At 42.9% G+C, this 14,524-nt stretch overlaps 1 protein-coding gene across 1 annotated transcript; it reads left to right on the top strand.

Annotated features, from left to right (window-relative positions):
* The first annotated feature begins 8,016 nt into the window (after positions 1-8,016).
* Positions 8,017-9,958, top strand: LOC121405306. Its single transcript, XM_041595941.1, has 4 exons — positions 8,017-9,083; positions 9,148-9,375; positions 9,442-9,597; positions 9,694-9,958. The coding sequence occupies exons 1-4, from the start codon at positions 8,017-8,019 to the stop codon at positions 9,956-9,958; spliced, it is 1,716 nt and encodes a 571-aa protein (XP_041451875.1).
* The last annotated feature ends 4,566 nt before the right edge of the window (positions 9,959-14,524 follow it).

A 14,524-nucleotide genomic window follows, 5' to 3' on the forward strand; every position in this document is an offset into this window, starting at 1 on the left:
TATTATGTGGTAGAGGGAATTGAAGTCCGAGCAAAGTACCCTAAATGGTTCGTGCAAGGAATAATTCGATCTACAAAGCGGAAGGAACAAAAGGAATGAAGTTTCTAGTAGATCTAATAGGAATCGTAAAGTTTATGCGGCTCAACAAGTCAGGGCTATCTACGTCACCCTTGATCAGGTTGTGCATAAAAATCACACCAAACATTTTTCTACGACTAACTAAGGAGGGAAGGTTTATTAAAAGCAATCTACGACGATAAGATGGCAGTCTCACACCTGCATCCCAGTTAAGGCCACGCAGAGCAGAAAGGAAAAAGTTTTTCTGGACTGATTTTATGCGGTCCTGGTGTACTTTGTACTGGGTGCAGCATACACAAGAGCCGCGCTCTAAAATCGGACGAACAAGAGAGATGTAGAGAGTCTTCGATGTATAGGGGTCGTTAAATTCCTTTGACCGCATCTTTATAAACCCAAGCACGCCCATGGCCTTATTTACCATGGTAGAAATGTGTTGGGTCTAGTGTAACACCAATATCATCAACCAAGGTAATTCTCTCAAGTGAACCACCGCAGAGGCTATAAGGAGCCAAAAAGGGGCTGGAGCAATTGCCTGATCATTGTTTGCTGACAGATTGAGAAATGATAGCGAGGATGGATGTGCGGACGTTCTAAGCTTACTATTTAGGAAGCTGTAAAACTGTTTTGTGAAAATCGTATCCTGCACCGAGATAGGTAGTTTTTATAGCATTGAGCGTTAAGAACGGAGAACATTGACCGAGCTATTACATGCGAGAATGAGAAGAGAGAGAGAACCAAAATCTCGAAATTTGTTATAAAGTCTTGATTTTAAGTGTTTTAGACTGGATAACTCTTTGGTAAACCAAGGAGGCTTTCCAGATCTAACCGGACAAGAAAGTGGGACACAAGAATCAAAAAATGTATCAAGTACATTGTAAACGAGAAGGAAAGTGTGAGTCGCTTCTGGGGACGCGACTCTACTTATACCCGTACTCAGTCAGTATATACATTTTTCATTTTGATTTGATATTTTTGAATTTTTTTTGCTACATCTGCTATCTACATCTACAATGTATATTCTACATCTAACCTGTAGATTCTATATGTACTGTTTAAATTCTGTATCTCCTCTGCTCGAGAGCGCTCGCGCACTGAACACGGCAGAGTGTGCGAGCGAGAAAGCGAATGAGTAACGGGTCTCTATCTGAAGAAAGCGGGAGAAACAACTGAAAATTAATTTATTCATTCTGGCTATAATTATAATCCGATCTGATTCAGATTCGGCAATCTGGTAGATATAGTCATTCTCGATACTGCGTTTTTAGTTTTATCGTATCTTTAAAATTGTGCCTGCCACAGATTTTCGTCCCTTTTGGCGGCCGGGCGAAATTTTGAAATACACTTATAGCAGTGTGATATCACATGAGTGTGGAAACCAAATTTGGTTTCTCTAGCTCTTATAGTCTCTGAGATCTAGGGCGCTCATCGAGAACGGACGGACGGACAGAAGGACAGACGCACGGACAGACGGACATGGCTATATCGACTCGGTTATCGATGCTGATCAAGAATATATATACTTTATGGGGTCGGAAACGTTTCCTTCTATACGTTGCACACGTCCACTTTTACCACAAATACCCTTTAACTCTTTTTGGAGTACGGATATAAAAATGTGTGTTCCTTTCATAACTTCAGTGCACAAGTAAAGAGTGGACCTATCAAAATCTCTTATGAGGCTATTATGCTTCGTAAACTCGGCATTACGAAAGCAGCGGACACGTTCACGTTCAGATAGTCTACCCATTCCATCCAATACAGTAAGCCCAATATCGAGTGGGTCATTTCTAAAAATGGTGTACCGACCTTAGCCTTAAACTCTTTAACCAGCAAATGCTCCGGCTAAAACTTGGCGGAACAAATGCTTTCAAATTGAGTCGGGGAGACGCTTATCTTGAAGGAAGATATCTCCCTGGCGTAAGAAAAGTGAAAGTTTCCACCCTTAGGCCGACGGATTTTATTTAGCTTTGTATAAAAAAGACATATAAGACAAAAAACTTGTCGCTTTGGTGGGACTCCCACTAGGCCTAGTACCTAGGATGGCAATATCCGGTAGCCCTGGATGTCTATGGGAGCGAAACTGATGAGATAGTTAAGGAGTTGGGTGCGGACTCGACGGACACGGACGCTACAGACATTTCTAACTGCATACTCTCCGAAGTGATGGATTCGGCTCCAGAATCTGCATCACCAGTAGCGTTCGTTGCCCTTGGAGTAGCAAACGTAATCAACGGCTGAACTGAGTCTCCATATCCAAGAGGCGATTGTTGCTGTTTAGATCCCAAGATCAGTTCTTTGAAGCCACTCCGCGTCTGCCTCATTAACGAACGCATATTGTTTTCCACAGCACGGCATTCCTCACAACTATAATGCAGGCCGTTGCTTTGGGATATGGCATCTCCTACACGACCCGAGATCCCTACACATTTTGCATAGCCAGCAAGGGAAATTGGGTGATCTGCTTCTTGCGGGTTTTTTTTGGCACAGACGACAGCAAAATCCATAATGATGTGTTTTATTTTTTTTTTTTATTTCGAGAAAAAAAGTTCAAAACAAATAACAATCAGACCAATATGCAGAGAAAATGCTTAGAGCGATACTTAAAGCGAAATCGGTAAAAATAAAATGAGAAAGGAGAGAGAGAGTGGTGGCAGCAACAGTTTATAAGTGTGAGCGTTACTGCACAGAAAGTTACGAGAGCGAGAGGGAAAGAACAGTTGTTGAGAGTTAGGTGATAGAGAGAGAGTGATAGACGGCAATAACTACGACAAAGAGCGGCTAAGTGTAATGAGATTGCGAACTTACGAACAGCAACTACCCAAACACACGACTACCCGACGCACAAAATTAATTAAACAAGTCGTGCTTAACAAAATTATCCGGAATGCACCCTCGGTTAAGGAAAGATTTTAAGTTAAAGATTAGGGAGTTAATTTGAAAATAAAACATCAACTATTTAAGTAAAATAAAAGGAAATTGCATATCGCAAAATAAATACAGGTCATTTCTCTATGAAAAAGAACTTTTGTTTTCAACCAGGTCGAAATAAGTACACAATTGTTGTTTGGTTCTATTTTATGTGATTGTTTAATTCTTGTCGTTTAGTATTTTACACACATTATTTTTTTTTAATTATGATTTTTTTTCAATTTCAGAACTGAAGAATTTTTTGTAAAATTATTATTTCATTCTTTTTTCAGAGGTGGACCTTCTTTTTTCACATTACTTAAATATCTTACATTTGGTTTTAATGAACTTTGCCATTCTCTAAAGCTAAGAAATGCAGCTATAAAAATAACTTTGTAGCTTCACCTTACCGTCTGGGAAATATTAAGCTTTCAAAAGCAAAATTAAGGATTTTTGTAAGGAATTTTTTTCAAAATTTTTACTTTTAAATCTAGGAAAATTCGACAAAAAATTATATTTTGTGTCTTTATATTTTTTGTGTATAAGTTTATTAATAAGGCGTCGTTTAAAGTATTGTTTATTAAAATCTGTGGAGAAACAGCTGAGCTAAAATTGGTGGACCAACCCTGTGAAAATCACATTTTACCGATTGAAATGTTGGTGGCCCAACGTTTTGTATTGTATTGTTTGTTTATTGTATTTCCTAGTGCAACAAGCAAGGGGCTTATAATTAGAGCACTAGTCACTAGGTGTCACATTAGTTTTTTATTAAACTTAGAGCTAAATGAATCTTTTAATATGACATTAGGCTGTGCCAAAATTTGACCAACAAATTTTTTTATTTTTTTCAAGGTGACACCCCCCAATTCTGTTCTTTGTTATTTAATAAAATTATACATTTTTTTTCAAATTTTTAGTTTAATGTTTGGGGGTTGCTACCACGAAAAGAAAATACAGCTTTTTGGTTAAGCCTAGTACTCAGATCGGAAAAAACACCTAGCAAACATAATCAGGGTTTATATATTATATATTATAATATTATATTTTTATTAATTTTCATAAATATAAAACAAATATTGCTTTCAAATTAGTTTGTCTTCTTGGTGGTCGGCACGGGAGGCGTCGCCATCTGCTGCTGCTGATAGTCAGACACATTACCTTGCCAATAAAATATTGGGGAGCCCAGGATATGCCTGGGGAAGAGCGGCCCCAGCCGAAGAAGTGCATTTTTTAACTTTAAACAAAACCAAGCAGCGGTCTGAGCAGTGTAACCGTTCGGAATGCAGTGCACACCTCTGGTCACACCACTGGTCGTTCGAAAAATATATGACATCTGTTTGCTAGCAAACAGTTTTTCGATCTGAGTACTAGGCTTTATATATACATTGTCACGGAACGGTTTAGCTTTAACGATTGATAGTATTCGCATCTAGTATTTCTGAAGAGATTAGGTATTTGGGTGACCTGCGGTCACATTAAAGTTAAGAAGTCAAGCCATGCTTCCCGCTTCGGGTTATTCCGATTGACGAGACCAAGAGAGTAGGAGGAAAGACTGCGGTATGTAGTAACTAAATAGTTGAGGTTAGACCTAAGCCAATGTATTTCACCCCTACAGAATAAAACACACACGCACATATCATTTACGCTACGAGATCTGGTATTCTTGTTTCGGTGTCGATATATTGAAGTGTTGAAAGCAAATCCTACGCGGTCATCGTCGGTCGGCGTCATTTCTTTTATTCGCACTTCCATCGCACTCCTTTATTTGCGTGCTTCTTGGGATCGCACATTAGCATGTCGACCACACACTCGCCCAGGCGGAGCCCTTGAATTGGAAAGAGCGGGGCTACCGCAGCTACGACGACCACAGCCGCATCAACTGACGGCCCGATCGCCATCGTGAGTACGGCTGGTGGATCGAAGCAGCGGCCACAGACTCCTAAGGGGAGTGGGACACAAGGAAAGAATCCGAGTGGTGCTGTACAGCCTGACGGATCAGGCCAGAGCACAAATCCCACCAACGTCCAAGTTGCTGCACTGACGCAGAGGATCGCCATCTTGGAGAAGGAGCTGGAAAAGGCAAGGGCAAGTAAAAGGAAAGAGGCAGCCGCAAGGAAACCCGTTGGAAACGGAGTTAGTGTTTGGTGGAAGAGCGGCAGATACTGAGTGCAAATCTACCGCAATGTTCGAGTGAGAATCTGATGCCAGATTTATCCGAGAGAGTGACGCCATCTTTAGATGCACAGTTGCCGTTCCAATTGAGTGGAAGTTTGCCGCCACAATTGAGTGGAAATTTGGCTATAAGGCGACAAGTCACACTGAGCACAAATTGTACAACGATGAGCTACTCCACGCCATATTGTGTTACGGCCACGGTGCTGCCAGAACAAAGTTACGTGCAGGCACTACGTGAGCCACAACACAACTTTATGATGCCCACAAATCCGCTTGGGTCATATGGAGCACCATCGCCTACCTTGTCAAATGGATGAACGCCGCGTCGATTGCCTGATCTTCCTGAGTTTGAAGGTCAGCCAGAGGAATGGCCTATATTCCAATGCGCGTTCATGGAGACAACGGCAGCGTACCACTGTATAGCGCTGGAGAACAACCAAAGGCTAGTCAAGGCTCTGAATGGTGAAGCGCGATAGTCAGTTAAATCGCTGCTCATAGCAGCTGAAATTCCGATATGGACGTCCAGAGCAACTGATACGTAGCCAGCTGGAGAGCGTGCGAGATGTACAAGCAATTCAGGAGCACAATCTAAGCAAGCTTGTGCCATTTGCTACAAGAGTCAGCAATCTCGCAGCGTTCCTACGGTCAACCACCGACGGAGTCCAGCACTAGAGTAATCCTACCCTGATGGAGGAGTTGATTGCTAAGTTGCCCCTGAGCAAAAGGTTGGACTGGGTTAGGTATGCTGCAGCAATAGGATCGTACCCAACGGTCTTGCACTTGAGCGAGTGGCTGAATGATCTCGCCAAACTGGTGTGTACGATCACGGATGTCGGGAGCAAGGATCCCAAACGACGGGTACTGCATGCTAGCACAATTCATATGGATCAGCAGTGGCACAACGACCGCACCAAATGTTTCCCAATATGTGAAGGGCAGCACACGATCTAGGACTGCAAGGATTTCATCCATGCTTCTCCAACATCCCGAGTTGAGTTGGTGAGGGAGCATCGGGTCTGTTTCTTATGCCTGGAAAGTGGACATATGGTCAGGTTCTGCAAAAGGGACAAGAAGAAGAAGATGCCAGAGAAATCATCATTACCTACTGCACGACGGATTGGACAATCCCAGACGGCCACTACACTCATACAATGGGCCACGGAGGAATCAACAAGGTAATCGCAAGCGATCACTGCATAACGGCGGTGGTCAACAGAGGGATGACCCACAAACATCGCAGCCATCGGATCCGACCCCGAGGAGGCCCCTAGACGAAAAGCAGGCGCCAAAGGACGGCCCTGAAGTCGCACACCGGAACCTAAGCTGTGTCGGTTCGGATGGAGGTCATCTACTATTCCGCATCTTGCCCGTGACTCTGTACGGGGAAAACAAGCAAATGGACACCTACGCCCTGTTCGACGAAGGCTCGTCCGTAACAATGATGGATGACAGACTCGCGCATAGCCTAGACCTGAAGGGCAAGAGTCGACAACTGAACATTCAATGGTTTGGCGGGAAGGGAACGCACAATGGGAACGCGAAGATGGTGAGCTTGCAGATTAGCGGAACTGGGAAACCAAAACGCCATGGGCTAAGGAATGTGTACGCGGTCTCGGATTTGAATCTACTGGTCAACATCGAGAGGAAACTGCGGCGTGATGCGAACTTCGCGCAGCCATACAATGGAATCATGGATGACTACGTCAAGAAGGAATACGCACGACGGCTAGAGCAGCAGGAAGTCACTTCAGTCAACAGTGACAAGGTCTGGTACCTGCCGCACTTCGGGGTCGAGAACCCAAACAAGCCCGGGTGTTTGGTGTTTGGTGTCTGGTGTTTGATGCGGCCGCCAAGGCTAGTGGCGTGTCCCTGAATTCAGCTCTGCTTAAAGGTCCACAGCAGTACAAATCGCTCCCAGCCGCGCTCTTCCACTTTCGGGAAGGAGCAGTGGGAGTATGCGCAGACTTCAAGGAGATGTTTCATCAGGTGTTGATACAGCCACAGGACAGTTGTGTCCAGAGATTCCTGTGGAGGAATGGAGACGACCGGCGGGATCCAGACCTGTACGAGATGGAGGTGATGACGTTCGGAGCCACATGTTCGCCGTGCTCAGCGCACTACGTCAAGACCCTAAATGCCTCAGGGTACCTCCGTACAGATCCCCGCGCGGTGCTGGCCATCAATGAGTACCACTATGTGGACGACTACGTGGATAGCTTTGCAGACCAGAAAGAAGCTATTGCTGTATCAACACGGGTAAGAGAAATTCATGCTAACGCTGGTTTCGATTTGTGCCGGTTCTCTTCCAGTTCGGAAAGTGTGGTCAAGGCTTTGAACCCACAAGGATCCAATATGAATGTTGAATGCACCGAAGCTGAGGAGAAGATACTGGGCATGTTCTGGCAGCCGGCTACAGATGACTTCAAATTCATTGTCAAGTACCATCGGGTGGCCAGCAGCGTGATGACAGGGGAACGTGCCCCCACCAAAAGGGAGTTCCTAAGCCTCGTCATGTCTACCTTTGACCCGATCGGATTCTTGAGCTGCTACCTGGTGACCGCCAAAGTTCTGATGAGAGAGATTTGGCGGAGAGGAGTGGACTGGGACGAGCCGCTGCCAGCAGAATTGGCCACAGCGTTTGAGAGCTGGCGGCTAGGGATGAGCTACGTGAGAGGATTCCGATGTCCGCGCCACTATTTTGTCGTCGGATTCGTGCGGGATCTGTAGTTGCACGTCTTCGTGGACTCAAGCCAATCGGCGTTCGCTGCGGTGGCTTACTGGAGAGCCACATATGATTACGGCAATGTGCAGGCACATTTTGTATGTTCCAAAACGAAATGTGCCCCGATGAAGACCATGTCGATACCACGACTGGAACTTCAAGCAACCGTACTGGGAACGAGACTGATGGACACCGTAAAAAGGGAGCACGGTGTATCGATCAGCAGCTGCGTACTCTGGACCGACTCCAAAACGGTTCTGCACTGGATAAGCAGCACCCACCGGCGTTACAAGCAGTTCGTTGGAAACCGGGTGGCGGAGATCCTGGAGTCCACAGAAGTATCCCAATGGAGATGGATACTGTCCGCTGAAAACGTGGCAGACGATGCGACGCGGCCGCAAATCCACGTGGATCTGGATCAAGGATCACGTTGGCTAAGTGGGCCTCCCTTTCTACGGGAACCTGAGGAGGAGTGGCCGATTTCTTCTTCGGGTGATGGTGGCTACCCGCGAACCGCGGATGAAGAAGAGATGCCATGTGAGTTTGCGCTGGTTATAGCAAACTCCTTTATATCTTTGCAGAGGTTCTCAAGCTACTACCGATTGGTCAGGGCCACTGCCTGGGTCCTCCGGCTTATCCGACGGTGTCGCGGACACCGTGAGAAGAGCGACGAATACGGGCTAACTGCGGCTAAGTGCGCCGAGGCAGAGCGCATGCTGATCCGGCTGGCGCAAAGTGAGGCGTTCGCTGAGGAGACGCAACGGAAGACTGTCACAAATGACAGCCAATTACGAGGGCTGTCGCCATACGTCGACGAAGATGGAGTCATACGTGCGTGTGGAAGGATCGATGCGGCCGCGTGCATGCCATTCAGTGCGCGGCGCCCGATCATACTGTCGCACAAACACGCACTGGCAGAGATGATCGTCGGTCATTACCACGATAAGATGCGGCATCAAAACCTGGATGCGACCATATGCGAGATCCGGAAGAGGTTCTGGATAACCAACTTGCGGAGGTTACTACGGAGGATAGTAACCAATTGCCACATCTGCAAACTACGAAGAGCACGACCAAGACAGCCAATGATGGGTCCCTTGCCAGAGGACCGGCTCGAGGCCAATGGATGGCCATTTAAGTATACCGGCCTGGACTATTTGGGGCCGCTGATGGTGACGTTTGGACGTCGAACGGAGAAGAGGTAGGTCGCACTATTCACCAGTCGTGGGCCATCCACTTGGAAATGGCACATGATTTGTCGACAGATTCGTGCATCATCGCGATAAGGAACTTCATGTGCTGCCGTGGACCTGTGGTCAGGATGAGAAGCGACAACGGAAAGAATTCGTCGGAGCTGACAGAGAGGCCAGGAAATTCGACGAAGTCTTCGAACCGGAGAAGATCCAGGGCGAACTGTCGTCCAGAGGAGTCGAATGGATCTTCAACTGTCCGGCAAACCCAGCTGAGGGAGGCGTCTGGGAGAGAATGGTCTAGTGCGTCAAGAAGGTGCTGGCGCATACTGTGAAGGAGGTGGCTCCTAAGGAGCACGTGCTGGCAAGCTTCCTGATTGAGGCGGAAAACATTGTCAACTCGCGTCCGCTCACACACTTGCCAGTCACGGTTGATCAGGAAGCCCCATTGACACCGAACGACCTGCTGAAAGGAGCAGCCGGCGTACCGGACCTTCCAGGAGACGATGGTCAGTCGCCTAAGAAGTTCGCCACAAGGAAATAGTGGCGGATTGTCCGGATAATGAGAGATCGGTTCTGGAAACGCTGGGTACATGAGTACCTACCTACACTTGTACGCAGGGAGAAGTGGTGCGAGCACGTCGAGCCAATGCGTCGTGGAGATCTCGTGTACGTATGCGATCCTGCCATACCAAGGAGAGAATGGAGGCGAGGCATCGTTGAGGAGGTGTATGCTGGAGTGGACGGAGTACCACGACGAGCGGCGGTGCGCGTGGCCAGCGACGATCGATCCAAGCTTATGATGCGTCCCGTCTCCAAGTTAGCTGTACTGTACGTGGTGAATGCAGCTGCGTCACGGGGATCGGGATGTCGCGGAACGGATTAGCTTTAACGATCGATAGTATTCGCATCTAGTATTTCTGAAGAAATTAGGTATCTGGGTGACCTGCGGTCACAATAAAGTTAAGAAGTCAAGCCATGCTTCCCGCTTCGGGTTATTCCGATTGACGAGACCAAAAGAGTAGGAGGAAAGACTGCGGTATGTAGTAACTAAATAGTTGAGGTTAGACCTAAGCCAATGTATTTCACCCCTACAGAATAAAACACACACGCACATATCATTTACGCTACGAGATCTGGTATTCTTGTTTCTGTGTCGATATATTGAAGTATTGAAGGTCATCGTCGGTCGGCGTCATACATATATTAAAAAAAAATTGATTTCGTCGGTTTTTTCAAATAATATTGAAACTTAGAAACTAGTTCATATTGATAATAAGGTGTTTTTATTTTATTTTTATAGTTACTGTTAAACAATTAATAATTGGTGAAAATCAGGAAGTTCAGCTGAGGTTGATATATTTAGTTAACTAGTTCGCAAAAACTTTTGCAGGTTTATTACTGCCAATAACTGATTAATGAAGATATGAATGGTATTAATATATATGCAATAGATTTCACCAATTACACTACTCGACAAAATTAAACTTTTTATTTAGGCTGTGAACCAAAATGACTTTTTCTGATAGATTTCGGGATTTAAAAATTTTTGTAGTACTTTATTATTTTTTATGGTGTCATTTTATTTTAAAGAATTTTTAAAATCTGGTATTTATTTTCTTGGTTTTTTTCAGAGGTAGTGCTTCTATTTTTCACATAACTTTAGTATCTTATATCTTGTTGCATAGTTCTGAAAAGCTGACAAACGCAGCTATAAATCCGACTCCGACCTTTTGTATCTGCAGCTTAACGCCTGGAAGATATTAAGCTTTCAAATGCAAATTTCATCATTTTTTGCGATATTATTTTTCAAAATTTTGACTTTTAAAACTCGGGAAAAGTCGAAAGAAAAACAATTCTTGGCCAACATTATTAGTTTTAGATAGACTCATTAATTAGGCGTCGTTGAAGGCATTGTTCATTAAAATCTATGGATCAACGGTAGAGCTTAAATTCGTTAAACGATACCTTTAACGACGCCAAATTAATGCACCTATACACAAAAAAATAGAGGACACAGGATATAATTTTTTTTCGACTTTTCCTGAGTTTTTAAAGTCAAAATTTCGTAAAAAATACCGCACGATAATCATCATTTTTGCATTTCAATGCTTTATATTTCCCAGACAGGGAAGCTGAAATCACAAAGTGTTTGAGCTCAACTTCTAACTGTTTTAATTATCTTTTCAAAATAGCAAACCAGACGTAAAGGTATTGCATTATGTAAAAAACAAGTGCTCCTTTGAAAAGCTTAAAAAAAATACCAGACATCAAACATTCTTAACAAAAAATTTTGCCATGAAGAGAAACCTTAATTACTACGACAAATTGTAAAGCCCCATATCTATCAGAAAAAGTCGGTTTGGATCCTTGAGGAAAAAAAAGTTCGTTTTGTCGACTAGTGTTATTAAAGCACACGCTTAACTTTTGCCTGTTTGCGTAGCCCCACAGTTTCCAAATGCCTCAATCCCATAAGTGAGTACAGGTACTAGGTATGCTTTTGCTATTTGCATCCGGATTCTTACTGGTATAAATTGCTTGGTAATATAAAGTGCTCTTAAAACCATACGTAGATTTTTTTAGAGTTATGTTTATGATAAAGCCTAAATTAGTTCGCTACCTCTGCAGCTAATGGGAGTGTTAAATAATTCTACACGTCTTAATATGGTTTCATTTATTTTTTCTTGTTTTGTATATAATCAAGCATTTTGACTTCGTTGGGTTTAAGATAGACGATTGTTGGTTGCCCACGCACTAATTTTCTCAAGCTCTCGTATTGGTAACATTTATACACCAAAACAGTTCGGTTTAACGGTCGACTTACGTATAATTGGACGTCATCGGCGTACATGTGCACTTTACAGTCGGACTGTTGGCAAATCATTTATATAAATTGAGAACAATAACGGGCCAACTACTGATCCCTGTGGGACACCACACTTAACATAGGCAAAGGACGACATTTTCCCTTCAGCAACAACAGCCTGGCTCCTATTTAGCAGATAGGACGATAGCAACCATACTGCTGAGTCAGAGAAGTTGTAGGATTCGCGAAGCTTTGCGATGAGGGTGCGATGGTCAACTGAGTCAAAAGCTTTAGTGTAGTCAAGAAGAGTTAGGAACGTTACATTTCCGTCGTCCATTCTTTCACGGATTTCCTCTACAATTTGTATCATTGCAGTTGTACAACTTCTATTTATTCTGAATCCAGATTGATTGTTATTTAGTAATGTGTGCTCTGTAAGAAATGAATTTATTTGTTCAGCTACCAAGGTCTCGAACGCTTTTGACAGGGTCGGGAGTATGGATATTGGCCTATAGTCTGCAGAGTTTGCTTTTGGGATAGGGATTATTTTAGCCTCCTTCCACTTTTCCGGGAACGTTGATGTGGTAATGGCTGTGTTGAAGATGTGAGTAACTTGCATGATGATTCTAGGGAGTATTATTCTCAAAAATTTCGGGTTCATATCGTCTAGGCCAATAGCATTTGATTTAATCTTAAGAATGGATTCTAGAACATCACAAGGACTAACACAACAGAAACTAAAGCTAGAACAGTATAATTATAGGGCGCTGATGTCAAGTTCAGGGTTGGTGGTGGGTCCGGTACAACTAATTAAATTTTTTGCTAACTTCATTTACGTCCATGTTAACTAGCGAATTTCTTGTTTTTTTTGCCAATCCTATACTTTTAATCATTTGCTTTTTCTGCTTACTACACAGAGTGTTGTTAAACTTTGACGAGTAGAAGGCGGTCTTGGCAGAGTATATTAGTTTAGTTACGCCTGACCTTAATGATTTGTACATATTAAAGTGGCTTTCAGTCTTGTATCTTTGAAATTTTTTAAAAGCCTCATTTCGTTTGATGATACCCAGCTTTATCTTCGGGTTGAACCATGAGTTATCTGTTCGTTTGACTGTAAAGATAGTCAATGTTTGATTGAAGTTGGGCAAGTTGAGAATTTACAGACAACATATAATGTATTGATGTCCAGTCAAGAATGCCATTGTCAGTGTGTAGTTTTTTAAGGTCAATGTTCTTGAAGTCACTGTAAAAGGTGTCATAGTTATGGTAGTCAGGTTTAAAATCATAGGTCAAGAAAATAAGGTCATGTTTTGAATATCCTGGTGCTGTGAGTTGGTCATATAGTAGAATTTTGTCAGTACTTTCGACAAAGAATAGGTCTAGTAGTGTGTTTCTGGTTTTTGTAAAGTGTGTGGGGAGCTGGTGGTTCACTATATTTAAGTCAAGGCTCAACATGCTATCTGTTAATGAGGATTCTCTAAGAATATCACAATTAAAGTCACCTGCTAGGATTACGTCTGTATAAGTCAAGGAAATGTCAGTAATAAGTGATGTCAGGTCTGAGTAGTCAATGTTTCGATTTGGTCGATATATGCAACCAAGAAGCATCTTTCTTCTATTGATGGTGATCGTTAGAAATATGTATTCTATGGCACTATCTGGTCTTTGCTTACAGTGGAGTTTTGCGGATATCTTATTATTTATGTATATTGCAACGCCCCCGGCATGCCCTACACGATCAGAACGAAATACATTGTATCCACTACATTAAATTAACGAGTCACTTAATCCGGGGACATACCAAGTCTCGGACACACATATAACATCCGTCAATTTTTTTTGTCAAGCTTTGTGCATTGATATGGCAGATTTGCAGACCCGATTTTTGCTTCACCGGAATTCTGAGGACCTGAGATGTATTCACATTGGTTATTTCTAATGAACCGTCCACATCAAGTGTGTTTTAACACAACAAAGAATTTCATTACAGTAAATACAGTTAAGGGCCAACTACAAAATAAAATACAGGAATGTGGTTAGATTGGTAATACTTATAGCTAACATGAAAAATTTGCCTATAGTTCTATTATTGACGAAACGAGCTATTCTCGTCTCCAGCTGCAAGACTTTCATAATTTTTACTCAGAAACTGAAGCTCATATATTAACAAAACACATAACGTTGATAAGAAAAATGTACCACCTTTCACAGGATTTTTTATTCGTGGTGAAAGAATGGATATCCGTGAAGATATCAACAAAATAAGCTACTAAAAAATAAAATTGTCTAAAGAATGCCAACAGTACGATTTTTTTTAAGTGTACTCGGGTTTTATATATCACCAAGCCCTTTGTGTTTGTAAAATTCAACTTTCAAAACGGTGAAATATGATTTTCGAAGGGTCGATCAACCAATTTTAGCACAGCCGTTTCTCCAAAGATTTTAACGAACAAAACTTTAAACGACGTCTTATTAATGCACCTATATGGATACAGGATATAATTTTTTTTTAACTTTTCCTGATTTTTTAATCTCAAAATTTTGATGAAAAAAAATGTCTTTTAGCAATTAAAAACCCCGAAATCTAAAAAAATTTGTTTGGTTCGAAGCTGAAAAATTGTGTGGGGAAGTGTAATGTGTAGATAA

The sequence above is a fragment of the Drosophila obscura genome, unplaced genomic scaffold, assembly GCF_018151105.1.
Source record: "Drosophila obscura isolate BZ-5 IFL unplaced genomic scaffold, ASM1815110v1 contig_138, whole genome shotgun sequence".
Classification (NCBI taxonomy): domain Eukaryota; kingdom Metazoa; phylum Arthropoda; class Insecta; order Diptera; family Drosophilidae; genus Drosophila; species Drosophila obscura.

Excerpts from the sequence above, each read along its gene's own strand:
- LOC121405306 (XM_041595941.1), top strand. The coding sequence starts at position 8,017 with ATGTCGATACCACGACTGGAACTTCAAGCAACCGTACTGGGAACGAGA. Across the intron at positions 9,084-9,147 it reads GGACGTCGAACGGAGAAGAG|ATTCGTGCATCATCGCGATA; the intron begins GTAGGTCGCACT and ends ATTTGTCGACAG. Across the intron at positions 9,376-9,441 it reads GTCTGGGAGAGAATGGTCTA|CTTCCTGATTGAGGCGGAAA; the intron begins GTGCGTCAAGAA and ends CGTGCTGGCAAG.